This window comes from Odontesthes bonariensis, chromosome 21, assembly GCF_027942865.1.
Source record: "Odontesthes bonariensis isolate fOdoBon6 chromosome 21, fOdoBon6.hap1, whole genome shotgun sequence".
Taxonomy (NCBI): Eukaryota; Metazoa; Chordata; class Actinopteri; order Atheriniformes; family Atherinopsidae; genus Odontesthes; species Odontesthes bonariensis.
The window spans coordinates 12,353,716-12,373,869 of NC_134526.1; the positions used below are offsets into that span (position 1 = coordinate 12,353,716).

Below are 20,154 nucleotides of genomic sequence, written 5' to 3' on the forward strand. Positions count from 1 at the left end.
AACAGCATATCTATTTGATTTACAATCATCAAATCAACGTTTGCATTTGAATTTGATAATAAAGCTCAGAGGTGTTTACTTGACTATGCTTTGCAGGTGTCAGATGAGTGGAACAGGGCTGGGTATTGTCGCCGTGTCTTATCATGAATTAGGACATTTTAGTTTCTCTGGCACCAACAGGAGAGTCAGGAAATGAAATCTTTTCATCTTTTCCCATGAACTTGCAGAGCCAGTATCACTCATCTGTGGCTTGTCTCATTTACTCATTGCTGACATGCACAAACAAATCCCTCTTACTTCACAAGATGTACCAAATGACATGTTAACAATTCATCTGAATCTAGTGATTGTGACAAGTTACATTTAATCCCCCAGGCCTATGGTGTTTATGTAACTTACCGCAATGACCTGAAACTGTCTAACTGTCATTTCGCTAAAATAGATAATGGAATAGCAGCTCAATCAATATTACATCAAATAAAATTAAATATAAATGCCTATTAAATGTCAAGATTTGTAGATAAAATAGTTGTAAAATGTATGTAAAATGGAAATAAATAAATGGCTCAAATATAACTATACAACTTTTATTTATCTTGTAGGTATTTTTCTTCACTGTTCGGCATTTATCAATTTCAAGGTACCTTTACCTCCCAGCACTTTTTAATTCCTTACAGTTAAATGAGGATGTGTGGTTACCTGAGTCAAAGCATTCGCATTCTCATCAACATGACACTTAATCTTATATTAACTCACATAATTGCACTAAAGTGTAAGAGTATATAGAACTGGCATATACCAGTAATGTGTGCAGTAAAGACAAAATGCATCATTAATATGCGAATGTTTCTTGTTTATCACTCAGCGAAACATATTCACTTTTGTGGTTTCTGATGCAATTACATCTCTACTGACTTGCTATAGATATGCTACCTGTGCAGACACAGGTAGCATATTCATGTTTTAAGACAAGTCAGTCCCCTGTTACAATAAATACTGTAGAATGATGTACAACATTTGATGCAGCGTTATTTTCAACTATTGCTTCCATCAAACACACACCAGAAGGTGTCCACTATGTGCTGCTCTTGTTCTCCGTTGGTTTGGTCTCTCTAAAACCGGAGCAGCAGATGGAGTTTCCTGCATGCGCTTCACAGCATTTCCGCATCTCCTGGATCACATCCTCGCACATACTCTCCATGTACTTGTTAGCTGCAAGAGGAAGACGGTTTTAAGTCAACCACTCTGTTGGGGCTCGCTTTAGGACAATAAAGCAACATTCAATCTACCTTGTAAACACTTTTGAATTTCGCATGCTTGCTTTTGACACGGATCTTTCTGTGGCATGTCTGAAAGAGACAGAGAATTTGTTCACTTTTCGTAAGCAAATCCATACAATCACAATGGACAAACTATGTAGGAAGAAGGGTGACATGGAGGTTCAATTACCAGTCAGGTTATAGTCAATGACGGAGGGGTCGTTGGCTAATGTTAGCCGCACTTCCTCCTACGAGGCTCTCCTTTGATCACGTGACACATAGATAGCCAATCATGTCTTAGAAAAGGTGCAGCAGCGACATCTTGTGTTGCGAGATATTATGGCAAAACTTGCTTTGGCCCAAAGGAAGTATTAAGTATGTATGAGTTTCCATCAGATAATACGGTTTTAACCGAAATCTATTTAAACTGTAGGTTGACGTTTCTTCTCTCTTTTCTTTGTCTTTTTTTTTTTTTTTTACTAAACATGTGACCACCCGACAGGAAGTTGTTTTCTGCTGGATAAAAACGAGTAAATTGTTAATGTACAAGTTAGTCGAATTGAAATGCAAAACTTATGTCAACGATCATATCTAAAGCACAGGCATGATATCAATAACTGATATGGTTGTTTTCCCCATTTAAATTTTATTGATAAAGATAATAAAATTAAGAAACAGTTCATATTTACAGTAATGACCTGCTGCATTATCAAGATAAGCTACACTTTTTTATGTTACAAGATTTGATTTCATTAGTGGGAAAATAAGTCTAGCAAAAATATAAATTAGACAAAGAATATTACATGGAAAGCATAACAAGTGAATTATATCCTAAGCCAACACTGACACATTAAATGGCAGTCACCAAATTTTCAGATCTAACTCTGGATTTAAGAGGCTTCGCATAAACATCCACTGAATCATGAATGTAATTTCCATCTCCAAAGCAGCAACAGTAAAATCTGCCAGGTGAAATTCTCCCAACATGTCGGATGCAGGCATCTGATTTGTCTCAAGATAGCATGCCTCAAACACCTAAGCAAAAGCAAAAGGAGATGCAGATTAGGATGCAGTGTGTGGAGATGGCTTGCACAATGAGCACTTCAGATTTCAAACCCTGCACCTTTGGTCTTTGCTTTCACAATGAACTGCTTGCTCTTCTTTTCAAGTGTATTGGAAGCAGTGCAGGTGTAGGTCCCTGGGAGCAGTGTGGTGGTGGTAACAATAGCTTCACCCTCCATCTTATCTTGCATGTGTTGGGAAGATTCCCAGCTGTATACAGGAGCAGGGTTTCCTGCGGCAGTGCAGTTTAAAGTGATTTCAACATCCAATGTCAAGTCCAAAATCTCTGTTTCGGGACTGAGGAATGTTGGGGGAACTAGAAAAAAAAAAATTCACAAACATCAATCTTCAGTGTATGAAACATGAGAACTTCTTTTTAGATTGGGATAAGCCTCATAACTCACAATACACAGATGAAGTGAGCCGTTCTGAAGACACAGTAGGAGGTGGTTGTGGTCCCTCTGGCCCAAGTTCCAGCTCTGCCACACACCTATACACTGCTCCATTCTCTGCTTTGGTTGGTGTGATGACAAGAATAGAAGACACTTGGACAGGTGAGGAAGATGTGAGGTCAGAAAAGGAGTGCTTATAAACCTCAGTCTGCCCTCTGTACCACCTCAAGGTGAGATACTGAACTGGAGCAACATTCTGAACCTCACAGAGCAGCTGGTACTCTTTTCCTTCCACCATCGGGCCGGTGTGGTTCACCTGCTTGATGGAGACACTGTCTGGAGTTTCTACATAAATAATACACAGAGATCCAGTCAGTCAAACGGGTTCATTCTAAATTAATTTTTAAAAAATGCTGTTTTTAAGTCAAGAGCTGACTCACTGTAGAGGACAAGATTGAGTTTCTCCTCACACTGTCTCGGAGCTGTGTAAAACACCCCATAGCAGATAGGCTCCTCTATCCAATCAATAAGACTGTCAACTTTCCACTGAACGGACCGGTCCTCCTGTGTGTGTGTGGCGCTGATGGCCGACTCCCAGCCCAGGACACGAACTGGGCGTGCAGCTTCACAGCTGACTGACACCGAGTCTCCGAAGCCCACCACAACCCTGGAGGGCTTGAGGATCAGGGAGCAACCTTCACCTGACACTGAGATGCACAACAGCAGCCACCATCCCCATCACCTTTCACTTTCATATTAACCACATACATGTAGTGCTCATTATGTTACCCCATTGCAACAAACACAGGTTAAATCAAAATAAATGTAAAGTAAGTATGTGCATTTCCAGCACACTGCAGCTATTTAAACACAAACTAGCATCTTTTTAAAGTTATTCAGATATTCAATCCACAAAATTAATTCTTTCGTTCAGCAAGGATCACCTTGAAATTGTTGCAGGAACAGTTATCAATCTTTTCCAGTCTACAGCTTGCCTGTGTTTTTGTGTTGCTTTCATGTATCACCACTACAGTACACCACACTACAGTTAGTGCACCAAACATCATCTACAACCCAAAGAAGTGAGAAGAAACATTCAGCCTACAGCATCTTACCAGAACAAAACATGCAAAAGATGAGAATCCATGTCAGAAAGTTATTTCCCATTATATTTTCTTCCTAGAACCGTCGAGAGACAGAGAATTCCAACTTGAACAACCCTGGCAACTCTGCAGGGAACTATGTTGGAACAAAGCATAGTTCCCTCCCAGCTGACTTTGGGGATGGGAGGGGGTAAAGGGGAGAAGAGGGAAATTTAACAGGTGGCAGGCACCCGTAGAAAACAACCCATTACTTTGCATAACACTGATCTTTAGACAAGTAAAGGCTTAAAAACAGCATCACAAATGTCCAACAGGATTATAGTATGTAATAAATTTAAAATAAAAGCTACTTCTACAGCCCAAACTGTTCTTTGCTCTGTAACTTCTGAGGCATTTTTTTCCCCCGGCATAGGGAGATAAATCCAAACTTCACTAATATCCTTAATCTGATCCACATTAGCTACATTCAAGCCGTAGGTGTGGCCGTTGAAATCAGACCACAGATCTTTTTTTGTGTAAAATTATGACTGGCTGTGCAAGAAAAGCTTGTTTTAAGTCCCTCTTGCATGCTTGTCTCCTACTGCTTCTGGCCTCCATCCTTTGTGAAATCCCAGCAGGCAGGAGTGTTGGTCTTGTGTGGCATGTAGCTTGTAAGGCTCACACTGTGACCAGAATGCTACACAGTGTATCAGCTCCAAACGCAACTGCAGTGCTGGGGAGAAAGTAATCAGATGCCTTTTGGTGTATTTATGGAGAGGACAGCTGTGAGTTCAATGCACTGACAACATGACACGCTCACTTCATTTGCAGATTTAAATATGTCTCAACATGCTCTCTAGAGAAATAGGTCTATAGTAAAACCCTTTATCTTTCAACTCTGACTAATCGTGTATCCCCAAGGGCAGGTTGTTATGGCAACACACGCAAGGTATAAACAAACAGTTGGCCTACTTTTGGGTAAAATCTTTGGTGGAAAGGACAGGAACTGAACACACGGGACAGGGTTTCCAAAAAAAAAAAAATCGTCTTCTATTGGCAATCGTAGGCAGGATAACATACTGTTCTTTACATTCACTTTGTGAAAAGCTAATTAGTATGGCAGTCCAAGCACTGTATAATGTAAGCTGGTCTGAAAGAGGCAGAGGAAAAGGTCCAAGGCATTGACAAAAAGCGGCAAGGAAACACTGACTGGTTTGACTTTGCCTCAATCAGTATTCTGCCTAAGGAGGTCACAGACACAGAAATTGACTGAACACAATACTAAGACATGTTTAAGTGATTGTCCCTTTAAAATGACGAACAGCAATCTAAATTCAACTTACACAGTAATAAAGGTTTATTTTCAAGCACATTTTTCACTGATACATCAAAATGTTTTGGTTTGAAGTCAGGCAAGTTCAACATAGACACCGACTATTTCATGACAAAAATGGCAGACATATCACATCAATTCAGTGCAAAAGTATTGGAACATTCAAGAGGCATACGAGTGCAAAACGCTTGTACAAAAATTATGGATTAAAAAAAATACACCACGTGACTATTGCCTTAAAACTGGCTCAATGCGGATGTCTTTTTGTATCATAAAAAGATGACATGTAGTAAATGAAAGATGCAAACGATACGGACTAAAAGTACAGTTATTATTGTTGGCAGCGGCTACAGCACTATCTGTTAGGAGAAGCAGGAGGAATTCTCATTCTGATTTAAAACTTAAAATATTTCATGGCATCTCCGGGAACACTACATTGTAGATTTATATGCAACGCATCAATATTGCATCTGACAGTCCATTCTCAACGTAACAGCGGTGTTGCTTCGTACCAATGTGTGCAGTGCGGCTGCCTAACGTATCCTCATCACCTGATCATCTGTTGAAATTTCCCCCAAAACGTCACGTGTTTGAGCTTTTCCAGGTTGCTTTCCAATGAAGGAATAACCTGGTCATCGAGTTGATGTCATTATCACTCATTTTTACTGTAAATTTCAGTTGTTGTTTTAGGATTACACCAGCAGAACTGTGAGTCACAGCTGATCTGTGGCAGGATACGGCAGGCGGCCGCAGTGACGCAGAGCAACATGGATGTTGTTTGGTTGAGAAAACACTGACGGTTTGATGAAATAGCAATGCATGAATAACCCATGTATAAAATTTAAATAAAAAAACCCACTGAGATTTTTAAGGTTTAAGTAGTTTTCTATGGTGAAAATTTGCACTTCTTTTGTCCCTGCTCCCAGTAGCCATTAGCTTGGCTAAACCCCTTGAGAGTTAGTTCCTGGTTCTCCAGAGTGTTCCAACTGTTGCCTGGGTGCATCAGATGGGAGTACAGTCTAAGTAAAGCTTTGGAAAGCAGAGCCCCTTTTAGAAAACATCTTAGTCAAGGTTATATACAGTTACAGACACCATAAACTTGAGCTTACAGTACATCCTTAGTCTGTGTGTTTAAAGCCCCATGTGAGGGTTATTACACTTAGTACCATAAGATAATCATGTAAAACACAGAGCATAATATCTATCTGCTATGGGATTAATGACTGCCAGCTCCTCTGACCTGAGTAGAAGACCATCACTTACATACCACAAGTCCTGGGAAAGGCCAATAACAGCTGGGTTGGCATGTGAAGACCTCAGAAACTGCTGCCATAACATGGTAATGATCTCAGAAGCTTCCAGCAGATCATCATGTCAGAACACAGATTCACTGATGAGGCTTAACAACAGGTTGACAGTAAGAGCCTGAATGAGTCCGAGTAATGCCTGACATTTAAAAGGTGACATATTATGCCATTGTTGAACAATTTGGTTAAATTTTCAGAGGTCTTATTGAGATGCACGAGACAAACTTTGGTCATAATATCCGTTGGTTTTTCACAGTGGCTCGCTAAATGAGGCGCTTTCAAGCAAAAAGAGTACCGATAAAATGCCAGGACAGTGTTTTTGGGGAGTTTTACATTTGCTGGTGACTTCAGACACCCTAATATATGCAAAAGAAAAGTAGTAATTTTTCCAAAAATGTCAATTTAAAAAGCCAAATATCACAGCACACCAGGAATCTTCCCCGACAATAAGTTGAGATTCATCAAAATGATGTCGGAAAAAATTTAGTTACTGCTGACACGGCTGCTCACCACTAGAAAAGGAACAGCCAAAGCATTAATGGTTAGGCCAGCAAGCACTAAACAACTCCACAATACAGTGACAAGCCCCCTGTCCTTCGTAATTACAGCCACGTAAATCAGCTTTATAAGCCATTTTTTAAGCTGCTAATTTAAACCTCCATTTGTTGTTGGTCAAGTACCATACAGTGGGTTCATCAGAGCTGTTAAGATCCAAACCATAAAGTAAATGTGCAAGTAACAAATCAAGTCTAGAAGTAGTTAAAAAAAAAAAACAATCAGCAGATCCGGTTGTTAATTGCACACTGATTTGATTGGGCTAATGTGTTCATATGCACTTGAGTAACTAGCTTGCAGTCAGCTTGGGACATGTGAAAATGTCCTGGACAAAGACTATCGGGTAAGAACTGCTTCTGCCCAACAGTTGCATGAAAACAAATCACTCTGTTCTGGTGAGGCATCTGCTAGATGGGTCAACCTACAGTCAGACTAAAACTGAAACAGAAAAAGTTAAGGAAGCAACATCGCTTCAACATTTAAAGCAGGTGAGTCACATGTGCCAAATAAGGTCTGACTGCTGTCCTGTTGCATCTATTTAAGTTAATATTGTGCATTTAAACACTATCATACAGTAAATGCATGTATGTTATTTCAACATTGGAATGGAGCTTTAAAAACAGTGGCCAAGCCTGAGCAGACAAACACCAACTGAGCATGCAGCAAAGAAAATCCCTTAAAGCACCTGAAAGCTCATGTATCTCATACGTTTCTCCAAGCAGAAAAAGAATAATTAAATACCATTTTCATAACAAAGCCATGCAAAATTGAATTACAAATAAGCCGACTTCATATAAGTCCTGATGAGGTAGGTTGATAGTTGCCTCTGTTGCAAGAAAATTTTCCATCAGATTTCACCAAAAACAGACCAGTACCGATGACCAGGAGTCCCAGGAATATACCTACTGCCAGTAGGACTGCGAAGGTTGTTCGATCCCCTGTGGAAGACGGGGATTTTTGTTACATTCTCGCTCTCAGAGAGAGATTCTCTGTTTATGATAAACCACACATCCCAAAATAAGGATAACAACAAAGAAAAGAGCCATTAAAATCCCAGCAGTGGTTCCAGGATGACTTCCTAATGGAAGACAACAGCATGAAAAATTACAGACAATAGGAGTAAAAACATAAACAGAAATGTGATGAATTCAGTCTTACCTTTAGCTTCGATGACCGTGAAATATTTGGTGGTGCTGCCCTGCTTATTAGAGGCGGTGCAGCTGTAGGTGCCTTGAAGCTGGAAAGATGGCGTCAAAATGGGCTTTTCCACATTTTGAATATTGCCCGTCTCTTGTGAGGGGTGTGAGAAACGCCATCGGTAAGTTGGCACTGGGTTGCCTGTAGCTGTGCAGTTTAAAGTTATTTTTTCACCAGCCGGAACTTCCAGTGTCTCGTTTGCAGGCACATCGAAGGTTGGCGGGTCTGAGAATGTGCACGAAATGAAAATCCAGACAGAGAGAAAAACATCAAGACAATTAAAATGACTTGAGAGAAGATCCAGTATTCCCTTACAAATCTGGTAGTTTTTGATGGTTTACTTAAGAAGGTGTTAAAAACTCACAGAGCACATTTATTCCATGCGACCTTGATCGCATTGTCAGGGAAGGTCGTTCAGCCGGCCACAAGTTTAGCTGTGCTTCGCACCAGATCTCATTTCCATTGTCATTTCTGTGGGCTACCAGTTTGAAATCAGATGACTGATTGAGTGGAGATGTACTGAGATCATCAAATGTCTTGTTGGAGACCATCTCATTCCCTTTGTAAAATAACACAGAGAGGTATTTCACTGGCGCAACATCGATAATGTCACAGACCATGGGATACGGTTGACCCTCCACCATTTCATCAACGGGCTGGGACATGGACACAGTCTCTGGCATTTCTGCAGCAAAAAGAAAAAGAAAAAAGAAAAGTGGAACATCATTAGCAGTGAATGACTAAAAACTAGATATGATCTGCTTGGAATGGTCACATTAAGCTACTTACTGTAAACAGTAATGTTTAACTCTTCAAGTTTCTGATCATTTTTCAAAGTGATAAAACATTGTGGGTGTATGTCCCAGGTCTTCACTTCAGGGATATGAAAGAGTAAAGAAGAGACCCCATGTGTAAGGCCTTGTCCTCCATGTGGAGACTCCCAACCCATTCCCTCCAACTCATTGCACGATGAAGCGCTGCAGTTGGCCGACAAGGAGCCTCCAAACCTCACCACGACATGTCGGGGGATAAGCTCGATTTCACAGGCACTTGCAGTCATTCCTAGGAAAACAAAACAAGACATGATCTAAGTAAAGTTTACAGCACAAGAAGGCAAGTCAAATGTTGGACATGTAATTGGGTTGATGAAGAGCTATTGTTATCGATTAACTACCCCCGCAGTTCAACTGCAGCTGAAATCAACAGTCAATTCATCAAAAAAAAGTCATTTTGTGGGTTGAAGCATTTTTTTTTTGTATGTAAATATGTTTTTTCCTGTGCAGTCATTAATAAATGGTGCATGTCCCACTGAATTTCTTTAAAATCAAACAAACAATCTGATCATTGGTGGAGAACATAATCAGCAGATCCAACTATACTACAACACAGCGCAACATGTTTCCAAGGCAGTGTATCATTTACAAAAGCGTGAACAACAGTTCACACCTTTGACTTGTTTACAGCAGCTGAAAATAACTTTTCACTTTCAAAACCACAGCAAACGGTCCGCTCAGCCTAAAAACACAGCGGTGACGAAAGGCTTTCCCCATGTTACTGAGACCAATGCAGCAGCGAGACCTCCATTTAACTGATGCTAGGAACTTATTTTTACATTTCAAATATCAATCGACCTTATTTTCAAACCTCAGACACTTTAAATGCCCGACTTGAACCATTTCCCTGTTCCACGCGGACACAAGTTAAGTGATTGCTTGTCTGGCTGTTCAAACTAGTAGATGATTAGTGAAATCGGTGGCTGAAATTTGACCCGGAATGACAATAAAAAAAAAAAGAAATAAGCAGGTTTGCAGAAGGGCGTTGGCTCTTCTTAAGAAAACAAAAAAACAAAACACATGACGCTGTAACTTGCGAACAATGGAGTCGGGCAACTAACGAAGTTACCTGCACGGATAGGTGAGCAGTAGGCTAGTTACCTGTGCACAAGAACAGGAGGCTGAATATGAAGATCCGCATTTGGGTTTCACCCAAAAATACTCCCTTACAACGACAGAGAAAAAACCAAACACACAACAGTCACGGTTTTAAATATGTGTCTGCTCCCAGCTCACGATGGGTGTCGTTGCGATCAGTTTCCTTGGAACAGATGTTGCTCCACCCCAGAGCCCTGCTCCCTCCAAACCGCGAGACAAATGCATGGCTCAGGTCGAACACCAAGAAAGGGAAAAAGAAAGGGACCTCCTACCTTCTTCTTCTTCACTTTTTTGGCGGTTGGTAAAAAAAGGAAAAGGTGCATTACCACCATTCAATTTGTATGGCGCGTGGATCAGAATGGCGTTTGGTTTGTTATCCTCTTTTTCAAAAAGAAAAAGCTCCATGATACTACTGTTCCCTCCCTCGTTGTTCCTGCACATCTTGTTTCCCCCACTTTCCCTTCCCCATTGCTTTTGCCAGCTCTATTTTCCTTTCTGCTTAGAGATGCATTTGAGTTCCGACCTGCTGATGTAAACCATTAAATCAGTGACTGCGCTTTTTTTCCCTTTCCTGTGCGAATTAATCAGCTATTTCATTTTCTTTAATGCCGATATGAGCAGATACCCATCGATAAAAACAACAACAAACTTCCCTAAGAATATCTGCTGTGTGAATTATTATTTTGTAAACTGGCCAATGATAAACTAGAGGCCGAACATATGGATCCTTATGGTTATGTATCTTCATTCCACTATTGTGCTCATGATATTGCAATAATTTCTCCCGTGTATACACTTGTATACATGCACTTGTGTAGATCTGAACATTTCTATAATAACTATCAATGTATGATTCTATGGTATGGGAATTGATCCCTCTATCCATGCTTTTCTTTTCTAATACAGTAGTGTGAAATATACTACTTCTTTTTCAGTTCCCCAGACAATGCCATTGGACTTAAATGTACATGTTCATATTCATTTCTGAATTTGAGAATTGAAATTTCTCTCTCACTACCTTTTCGGAACACCACTACACCTTCACCACAACTGTGCTCTTCCAAGCTCCTCCTACTGCTTTGGCTCACAAACAAGTTACCTCCATCTTGTTCATTTTGCCCCTTTTCTAGCCCCCCTTCATGAGGGATTACAGTTAAGCTGTGATGTGGGTCTGAAATACTGAAACTCACAAATGTTCAATAAATATCCTACAGAAGGTGCTTGAGAATGCAGTCTTATCGCGTTGTTACATGACAATAATGTCATATATATCGTATTAGAGATGATATTGAATATTACATTATTTTCCAAGTTTGCAACTGAAAAGGAAATCATTTTAGAAAACGTTAAATATAGTGGTCACAGGCTGCTCATACTCATCCTCCTGTCCTCATTTTTAGCCACATGATTCACTGTCAGGACGACTGGATGAAAATAACCGGGCATCACCATAAAACTGGAGACCACGAGGAATTGTGGGACGGTATGATCTCCTCTCGTTCATGAGGATGGTTCAGTGTATCCTATGCTAAAGGAGATAATAAAGGAAGCATTGGAGCTCCTGTCTTTAGTATTTAAAGAAGTTGAACGGCTCTCAGCTTAGCTGCTACGCAGATATTTCTGGTTATTTGACCGGACCCTTCCTGCTCCCCCTGCAGAGTCTGACAGTTTGCTTTAAGTTACTGGATCTCTCCATTTTGTGCATGCGGAGTAACTACAGAAAGCGGGATGATTTTTGGGGGTCCTAGCAGCGAAGCTGCAGGAACCCATTGTGTTAGTAGCTTTTCCTATTATTGGGGGTCCTAGCAGCGAAGCTGCAGGAACCCATTGAGTTAGTAGCTTTTCCTATTATTATTATTATTATTATTGGGGGTCCTAGCAGCGAAGCTGCAGGAACCCATTGAGTTAGTAGCTTTTCCTATTATTATTATTCCTCTACTTTCTGCTGCAATTGAAGTCTATGGCAGCCCCATGAACGCTATGGTAAAAAGTTGTGAAATTTGGCACACTTAATCAGCCAAGTGCCAAAAGCAAACTCAAGAATTTTCATGGCCCTAGAACTTACTCTCTAGCGCCACCAACACGCCAAAGTTCAAAGTGCATTCAGCCTAATAACTTTGGACTCCATGGTCCAAATTTAAAAAATGAGGCATCCTTGGAATCCTTGGATCATGACGAGTCCAACGCACCCTATGACGTCAATTTGCGTATACCTAGATTTTCCGCCATTTTGAATTTTATCAAAAAGCTTAAAAAAGCATTTCAGGTCACAGAGATTGTCCAATTTTCACGAAACTTGGCATATAGACTCTTAAGACCAAGCCGCACAAAAGTTATCATGTGGAATTTTTAATTAGGCTTCCAATTTTCCATAAAAGCCAATCAAACTCGAGGTTGACGCCCCCAAACCGGAAGTGAGGCCATATCTTGAAAACCATTTGATATCATGACGTCAAACTTATGACACAGACTCAAGACTGCTAAGGTAAGAGGCCCAAGAAGTTTGGTGACGTTCGGCCTATAGGTGGCGCTATATGTAGCAAAAATGCATTTTTGCCCATATCTTTGGACCTCTTGGTCCAAATGTCACAAATGAGGTACCAATAGAATCCCTGGGTGCAGCCGAGGTCAATGCACATTATGACGTCATGAGCGCCATCTTGAATTGTCCGCCATTTTGAATTTAATCAAAAACCTCCAAAAAGCATTTCAGGCCACTGAGATTGTCCAATCTCAACGGAACTTGGCACATAGAATCTTCAGACCAAGCCGCACTTAAGTTATCATGTGGATTTTTTTATTTCACTTCCGCGTAACCGCGGCAGCCAATCAAACTCCACGCCGACGCACAAATGGAACATTTGGCCGTATCTCTGCGATGCATTGATGTATCGATGCCAAACTTGGTGCATGGACTCACGACGCCTTCCTGAGCAGCCTAAGCCTTCCCTATTGTGCCATTCTGCTAGGACCCCCACATCGCTGCTTGCAGCTATATTTATTATTATTATTATTATTATTAATCCGTTTCCGCTGCAATTGAAGTCTATGGCAGCCCCATGAACGCTATGGTAAAAAGTTGTGAAATTTGGCACACCTAATCAGCCAAGTGCCAAAACCAAAGTCAAGAATTTTCATGGCCCAAGAGCTTACTCTCTAGCGCCACCAACACGTCAAAGTTCAAAGTGCATTAAGCCTAATAACTTTGGACTACTTGGTCCAAATTTCACAAATGAGGCATCGTTGGAATCCTTGGATCATGACGAGTCCAACGCACCCTACGACGTCAATTTGCGTATGCCTAGATTTTCCGCCATTTTGAATTTTATCAAAAAGCTTAAAAAAGCATTTCAGGTCACAGAGATTGTCCAATTTACACGAAACTTGGCACATAGACTCTTAAGACCAAGCCGCACAAAAGTTATCCAAGGGAATTTTTAATTAGGCTTCCATTTTTCCATAAAAGCCAATCAAATTCGACGTTGACGCCCCCAAACCGGAAGTGAGGCCATATCTTGGTAACCATTTGATGTTATGATGTCAAAATTATAACACAGACTCAAGACTGCAAAGGTAAGAGGCCCAAGAAGTTTGGTGACATTCGGCCTATAGGTGGCGCTATATGTAGCCAAAATGCATTTTTGCCCATATCTTTGGACCACTTGGTCTAAATGTCACAAATGAGGTACCAATGGAATCCCTGGATGCAGCCAAGGTCAATGCACATCATGACGTCATGAGCCCCATCTTGAATTGTCCGCCATTTTGAATTTAATCAAAAACCTCCAAAAAGCATTTCAGGCCACTGAGATTGTCCAATCTCAACGGAACTTGGCAAATAGGATCTTCAGACCAAGCCGCACATAAGTTATCATGTGGATTTTTTTTATTCACTTCTGTTTAACAGCGACAGCCAACCAAACTCTAAGCCGACGCGCAAATGGGACATTTGGCCGTATCTCTGCGATGCATTGATGTATCGATGCCAAACTTGGTGCATGGACTCACGACGCCTTCCTGAGCAGCCCAAGCCTTGCCTATTGTGCCATTCTGCTAGGACCCCCACATCGCTGCTTGCAGCTATATTTATTGGGGGTCCTAGCAGCGAAGCTGCAGGAACCCATTGTGTTAGTAGCTTTTCCTATTATTGGGGGTCCTAGCAGCGAAGCTGCAGGAACCCATTGAGTTAGTAGCTTTTCCTATTATTATTGGGGGTCCTAGCAGCGAAGCTGCAGGAACCCATTGAGTTAGTAGCTTTTCCTATTATTATTATTAATCCGTTTCTGCTGCAATTGAAGTCTATGGCAGCCCCATGAACGCTATGGTAAAAAGTTGTGAAATTTGGCACATGTAATCAGCCAAGTGCCAAAGCCAATATCAAGAAATTTCATGCCCCAAGAGCTTACTCTCTAGCGCCACCAACACGCCAAAGTTCAAAGTGCATTCAGTCTAATAACTTTTGAATACTTGGTCCAAATTTCACAAATGAGGCATCGTTGGAATCCTTGGATCATGACGAGTCCAACGCACCCTATGACGTCAATTTGCGTATGCCTAGATTTTCCGCCATTTTGAATTTTATCAAAAAGCTTAAAAAAGCATTTCAGGTCACAGAGATTGTCCAATTATCACGAAACTTGGCACATAGACTCTTAAGACCAAGCCCCACAAAAGTTATCGTGTGGAATTTTTAACTAGGCTTCCATTTTTCCATAAAAGCCAATCAAACTCGAGGTTGACGCCCCCAAACCGGAAGTGAGGTCATATCTTGGCAACCATTTGATATCATGACGTCAAACTTATAACACAAACTCAAGACTGCTAAGGTAAGAGGCCCAAGAAGTTTGGTGACGTTCAGCCTATAGGTGGCGCTATAAGCAGCAAAAATGCATTTTTGCTCATATCTTTGGGACCCCTTGGTCCAAATTTCATAAATGAGGTATCAATAGAATCCCTGGATAAAGACGAGGTCAACACACTTAATGACGTCATTTGCGCCATCTTGGATTGTCCGCCATTTTGAATTTAATCGAAAACCTTCAAAAAGCATTTCAAGCCACTGAGATTGTCCAATCTCCACGGAACTTGGCACATAGAATATTCAGACCAAGCCGCATATAAGATATTATGTGGATTTCTTTATTTCACTTCCGTTTAACCGCGGCAGCCAATCAAAATCTATGCCGACACGCAATTGAGACATTTGGCCGTATCTCTGCGATGCATTGATGTATCGATGCCAAACTTGGTGCATGGACTCATGACGCCTTCCTGAGCAGCCCAAGGCTTGCCTATTGTGCCATTCTGCTAGGACCCCCACATCGCTGCTTGCAGCTATATTTATTATTATTATTATTCCTCTACTTTCTGCTGCAATTGAAGTCTATGGCAGCCCCATGAATGCTATGGTAAAAAGTTGTGAAATTTGGCACACATAATTAGCCAAGTGCCAATCACAAACTCAAGAATTTTCATTGCCCAAGAGCTTACTCTCTAGCGCCACCAACACGTCAAAGTTCAAAGTGCATTCAGCCTAATAACTTTTGACTACTTGGTCCGAATTTCAGAAATGAGGCATCGTTGGAATCCTTGGATCATGACGAGTCCAACGCACCCTATGACGTCAATTTGCGTATGCTTAGATTTTCCGCCATTTTGAATTTTATCAAAAAGCTTAAAAAAGCATTTCAGGTCACACAAATTGTCAAATCGTCACGAAACTTGGCACATAGACTCTTAAGACCAAGCCGCACAAAAGTTATCATGTGGAATTTTTAATTAGGTTTCCGATTTTCCATAAAAGCCAATCAAACTTGAGGTTGACGCCGCCAAACCGGAAGTGAGGTCATATCTTGGCAACCATTTGATGTTATGACGTCAAACTTCTAACACAGTCTCAAGACCGCTAAAGTAATAGGCCCAAGAAGTTTGGTGACGTTTGGCCAATAGGTGGCGCTATATGTAGCCAAAATGTCTTTTTGCTTATATCTTTGGACTCTTTGGTCCAAATGTCACAAATGAGATACCAATGGAATCACTGGATAGAGACGGGGATAATCCACCTCATGTCGTCATGTGCGCCATCTTGGATTTTCCGCCATTTTTAATTTAATCGAAAACATTCAAAACACATTTAAGGCCACGCCTATTGTCCAATCTCGACGGGACTTGGCACATAGAATCGTCAGACCAAGCCGCACATAAGTTATCAGGTGGATTTTCTCATTTCACTTCCGTTTGCCCGTGACAGCCAATCAAACTCTACGCCGACGCGCAAACGTGACATTTGGCCAAATCTCTGCGATCCATTGATGTATCGAGGCCAAACTTGCTGCATGGACTCAAGACGCATTCCTGAGCAGCCCAAGCCTTCCCTATTGTGCCAATCTGCTAGGCCCCCACATCGCGGCTTGTTATTCCTCCACTTTCTGCTGCAACGCTATGGTAAAAAGTTGTGAAATTTGGCACACGTAATCAGCCAAGTGCCAATGCCAAAGTCAGGAATTTTCATGGCCCAAGAGCTTACTCTCTAGCGCCACCAACACGCCAAAGTTCAAAGTGCATTCAGCCTAATAACTTTGGACTACTTGGTCCAAATTTCACAAATGAAGCATTGCTGGAATCCTTGGATCATGACGAGTCTAACGCACCCCATGACGTCAATTTGCGTATACTTAGATTTTCCGCCATTTTGAATTTAATCAAAAAGCTTAAAAAAGCATTTCAGGCCACAGAGATTGTTCGATTTTCACGAAACTTGGCACATAGACTCTTAAGACCAAGCCGCACAAAAGTTATCGTGTGGAATTTTTAATTACGCTTCCGATTTTCCATAAAAGCCCATCAAACTTGAGGTTGACGCCGCCAAACCGGAAGTGAGGTCATATCTTGGCAACCATTAGATGTTATCACGTCAAACTTATAACACAGACTCAAGACTGCTAAGGTAAGAGGCCCAAGAAGTTTGGTGACGTTTGGCCAATAGGTGGCGCTATATGTATCAAAAATGCATTTTTGCTCATATCTTTGGATCCCTTGGTCCAAATTTCATAAATGAGGTACCGTTGGAATCCCTGGATATAGACGAGGTCAACGCACCTCATACCCCATGACGTCATCAGCGCCATCTTGGATGTTCCGCCATTTTGAATTTAATAGAAATCCTTCAAAAAGCATTTCAGGCCACTGGGATTCTCAAATCTCCACGGGACTTGGCACATAGAAACCTCAGACCAAGCCGCACATAAGCAGGAAAAACCATGAATTGTTTGGTAGTTCAATCATTGCCAATAGTTTGACACAGCATGAGTTGGCATTGTCCCTATTTCCCCACACCAAGCTATAACATTTGGTGATCTTTGACCTTTGGAAGATGTCAGTATTTTACGTAGGCATGTACTGTGTCTCAGCAATTATAATAATAATGATAGAAGACCAAATATAAATGATCAAGAGTATTTAAAAAAAAAATTTAATAACAAAAGAAACATACAAACAAAGATTATAAAAACAGAGTAAGATTGGAAGGAGAAAATTAAATTAATCGGAATTATGGACCAAAGGGAAAATGTGTTTTCAGGTTTGTCTCAAAACTATCTATAGTTGTACAACATTTGATATGAATGACGTAATCCCAGATCATGGGCATAACCACAGAGAAAGTTCCCCCGTTGTTTTAAGTGATAAGGGAATTAAGAGCAATGAAACACTCATTTAAAACAAACATCTTATTACATAGAGACTGTGCAGTATGTACAGCCAATTTGACTGCAGGAGCAGTCAGCACTTTCACCATTTATGAAAGTCACAAAAGCAGGCATGGAGGAGTTGATGTCCTGAACATTAGTAGCTGCAGAAGTAGTAGAGGAGATAGGAGACTGCTCCAGACAGTCTCGGTAAGTCTCTGCAGCAGACGTTAAAGCAGCCACATCAACCTGTAGAGCTTTGCTGATACGTCCACAGATCACATCAATCAGCTTCGGGCAGTCAAATTGAGTTGAGATGATATTCCATGCTGGTACTGATAACACAGTGTTGTCCTGTTGTTCGATGGATGTTGTTGCGACATGACCCTCGGTGCACGTACAATGCCTGGCAATGAACAATTTGTTGTGAGGAACAATTTACAAAACATGCATACTAGATAGATAGATACATGTTCCTCAGCAGGCTATTTAAAATAATAAAGCACTTCATTCATAGTGTTGCACAACATAGAACAATAACAATTAAAATGTCTCTTGGAACAGTGTGTATACTTACATGTTATGTCACAGGAAAATTTCTGGGAATCAGACTTTTGTCGTTCGGAAGGGGTACAGTGAAACAGCAGTCTTCAGGTAGGACCATGGATAGTAAAGGTTGATGACCATCAAAAGGTTCTGTGGCTGGTAAAATCCCTCGGTGGGCTGCAGATGTAAGACATCCATCTAGTAATGAATAAAACAAAGGACTTTACAGCATGAACATGTTACAGCATGGGCAGAATACAAAGGTTATACATTTATGTAAAGCAAAAGCATGAATTGATACTCACATAATAAAATTAAATCAAGGAACATTGAGTCAGACTTCTGTCATTTTTTTTCTTCAAATGGGTCTTGGACGGACAGGGCATAGTTTGAAATACAGAAATCAGGCAAGAACCACAGGTGGAACCCTACTGTGAGCAACAAACAGAGAATAATGTCTGTTCAATAAATGTTGTAAAAGACACATGAATTTCAAATTGTGAAAGTAGAGATACTCACCAAATTTTCATGACTGGTTCCAACAATCATATTCCCAAGAGTTGTAGTTTTTTCTTAAGTTCCAGAGCACAGATGGAGACACTTGAGCTTTGCTAAACACCAAGGATGCCAAAGCCAGAAGAGTCACAGCTGCTTTTGCAGCTTGTTTTGCTGATGTCCAAAAGTCTTTGCTTGTCTCATCATCAGTACATGCCATGGAATTGGAGCAGGTAGATAGGCAAGGTGTTGTGTCCACACAGCTTTTTAGGTTTTCGGAAAACATGATTTGTACAGTCCTTTGACATCAGGAAGCTTACAAACATACTTTTGTTGTGCACCTTAAAGAGGGCAAAATTCCTTAGTTGGCATTTGCAAAACAACTGTCCATTTTCTGATTTGAAATGCTTCCCTTCAGAAAAACAAATCCAATAAAAATTTTGTTTACATTGCATAGCATCTTTTGTTCAGAAAGTGATTGACTTTGTTGCCATTTCATGATGCAAATAGCAAAACACATCCTGCTCCACACACACAGAGTAATCCTTAAGTCATACTTAAGTCCATTACATATGCACAGTGATGAAATAAAAAACAACAAATGAACCAAAACAAGCCTAACAAGAATTAATGTTGAATGGAACACAGATAAAGAAAGTGAAAGTAAATGTGTAGCCTTGTATTACTCACTCAGGCACAGAAACAATGCAGTGAATGGTCCCATAACTGTCACATCAAATGGCAAATGGTCCCCGGGACTGAGGTTCCACACACTTGTAAAGCATGCCAACTAGCTGTAGGCATGGGCCGGTTACTGGTTTCAAGGTATGAAAAAGTCAAGGTTTCAAAACCTTTTCAAAACCCAAAGGTTTTTCACTTACTCAAAGCGGGCTCTTTCTTCTGGTGTCAAGGGGCGTGAACCGCTCCGCGGACAGTGGCAGGTGGGGAGTTTAACTGGGGCGGTACACCTGTCAAACGGTAACGCAGGTGTCCTGAGGCGAGCTCAGGGAGGACAGAAACCTCCCATGGAGCAGAAGGGCAAAAGCTCGCTCGATCTTGATTTTCAGTATGAATACAGACGATGGCTGAAGGAGGCGAGCCCCCTGAACTTTTTCCCCTGCCTGTTTTTTGGTTGCCGCATAGTCGTGCACCACTCAAAATTTGAAACTTTGCCTAAGGTTATCATACCGACAGAATCTCATACCGGCCCATGCCTACAGCTGTGGTCTCAAAACATAAAACTTATATTGGAAAATGGCTTACATACCCTCCCACGCCCTGCAAGGAGCCGTCCTCAATTTTAGCTCTCT

The 20,154-nt window shown here is 41.0% G+C and overlaps 3 protein-coding genes across 5 annotated transcripts; all 3 read right to left on the minus strand.

Moving 5' to 3' along the window:
• Positions 1-832: 832 nt before the first annotated feature.
• cmc4 (C-x(9)-C motif containing 4 homolog (S. cerevisiae)) lies at positions 833-1,626 on the minus strand. Its single transcript, XM_075454133.1, has 3 exons — positions 1,450-1,626; positions 1,290-1,349; positions 833-1,212 (listed from the first exon to the last, which is right to left on the minus strand). Exons 2-3 carry the CDS (start codon positions 1,345-1,347, stop codon positions 1,076-1,078), a joined length of 195 nt encoding a protein of 64 aa, XP_075310248.1. The 5' UTR covers positions 1,348-1,349; positions 1,450-1,626; the 3' UTR covers positions 833-1,075.
• A 271-nt stretch (positions 1,627-1,897) lies between these two features.
• On the minus strand, positions 1,898-4,086 carry LOC142371977 (vascular cell adhesion protein 1-like). 2 transcript variants are annotated; one of them, XM_075454691.1, is made up of 6 exons: positions 3,829-4,086; positions 3,154-3,420; positions 2,981-3,058; positions 2,726-2,833; positions 2,383-2,637; positions 1,898-2,294 (listed from the first exon to the last, which is right to left on the minus strand). In XM_075454691.1, exons 1-6 carry the CDS (start codon positions 3,878-3,880, stop codon positions 2,287-2,289), a joined length of 768 nt encoding a protein of 255 aa, XP_075310806.1. In that variant the 5' UTR covers positions 3,881-4,086; the 3' UTR covers positions 1,898-2,286. The 2 variants fall into 2 exon arrangements, with proteins under 2 accessions (XP_075310806.1, XP_075310805.1); XM_075454690.1 differs by having other exon boundaries at positions 2,726-3,058; positions 3,829-4,080.
• A 1,042-nt stretch (positions 4,087-5,128) lies between these two features.
• LOC142371976 (intercellular adhesion molecule 2-like) lies at positions 5,129-10,537 on the minus strand. Of its 2 annotated transcripts, none has more exons than XM_075454688.1 (5): positions 10,391-10,537; positions 8,977-9,249; positions 8,552-8,872; positions 8,149-8,412; positions 5,129-7,928 (listed from the first exon to the last, which is right to left on the minus strand). In XM_075454688.1, the coding sequence occupies exons 1-5, from the start codon at positions 10,521-10,523 to the stop codon at positions 7,780-7,782; spliced, it is 1,140 nt and encodes a 379-aa protein (XP_075310803.1). In that variant the 5' UTR covers positions 10,524-10,537; the 3' UTR covers positions 5,129-7,779. The 2 variants fall into 2 exon arrangements, with proteins under 2 accessions (XP_075310803.1, XP_075310804.1); XM_075454689.1 differs by lacking the exon at positions 10,391-10,537 and adding an exon at positions 10,122-10,349.
• Between the last annotated feature and the right edge of the window lie 9,617 nt (positions 10,538-20,154).

Excerpts from the sequence above, each read along its gene's own strand:
- LOC142371977 (XM_075454690.1), bottom strand. The coding sequence starts at position 3,880 with ATGGGAAATAACTTTCTGACATGGATTCTCATCTTTTGCATGTTTTGT. Across the intron at positions 3,059-3,153 it reads ACTCAATCTTGTCCTCTACA|AAACTCCAGACAGTGTCTCC; the intron begins GTGAGTCAGCTC and ends TTATTTATGTAG. Across the intron at positions 2,638-2,725 it reads GCTCACTTCATCTGTGTATT|TTCCCCCAACATTCCTCAGT; the intron begins GTGAGTTATGAG and ends TTTTTTTTCTAG.
- cmc4 (XM_075454133.1), bottom strand. The coding sequence starts at position 1,347 with ATGCCACAGAAAGATCCGTGTCAAAAGCAAGCATGCGAAATTCAAAAG. Across the intron at positions 1,213-1,289 it reads AATTCAAAAGTGTTTACAAG|CTAACAAGTACATGGAGAGT; the intron begins GTAGATTGAATG and ends TTCCTCTTGCAG.
- LOC142371976 (XM_075454688.1), bottom strand. The coding sequence starts at position 10,523 with ATGGAGCTTTTTCTTTTTGAAAAAGAGGATAACAAACCAAACGCCATT. Across the intron at positions 9,250-10,390 it reads AAAAAGTGAAGAAGAAGAAG|GAATGACTGCAAGTGCCTGT; the intron begins GTAGGAGGTCCC and ends TTGTTTTCCTAG. Across the intron at positions 8,873-8,976 it reads GTTAAACATTACTGTTTACA|AAATGCCAGAGACTGTGTCC; the intron begins GTAAGTAGCTTA and ends TTTTTGCTGCAG.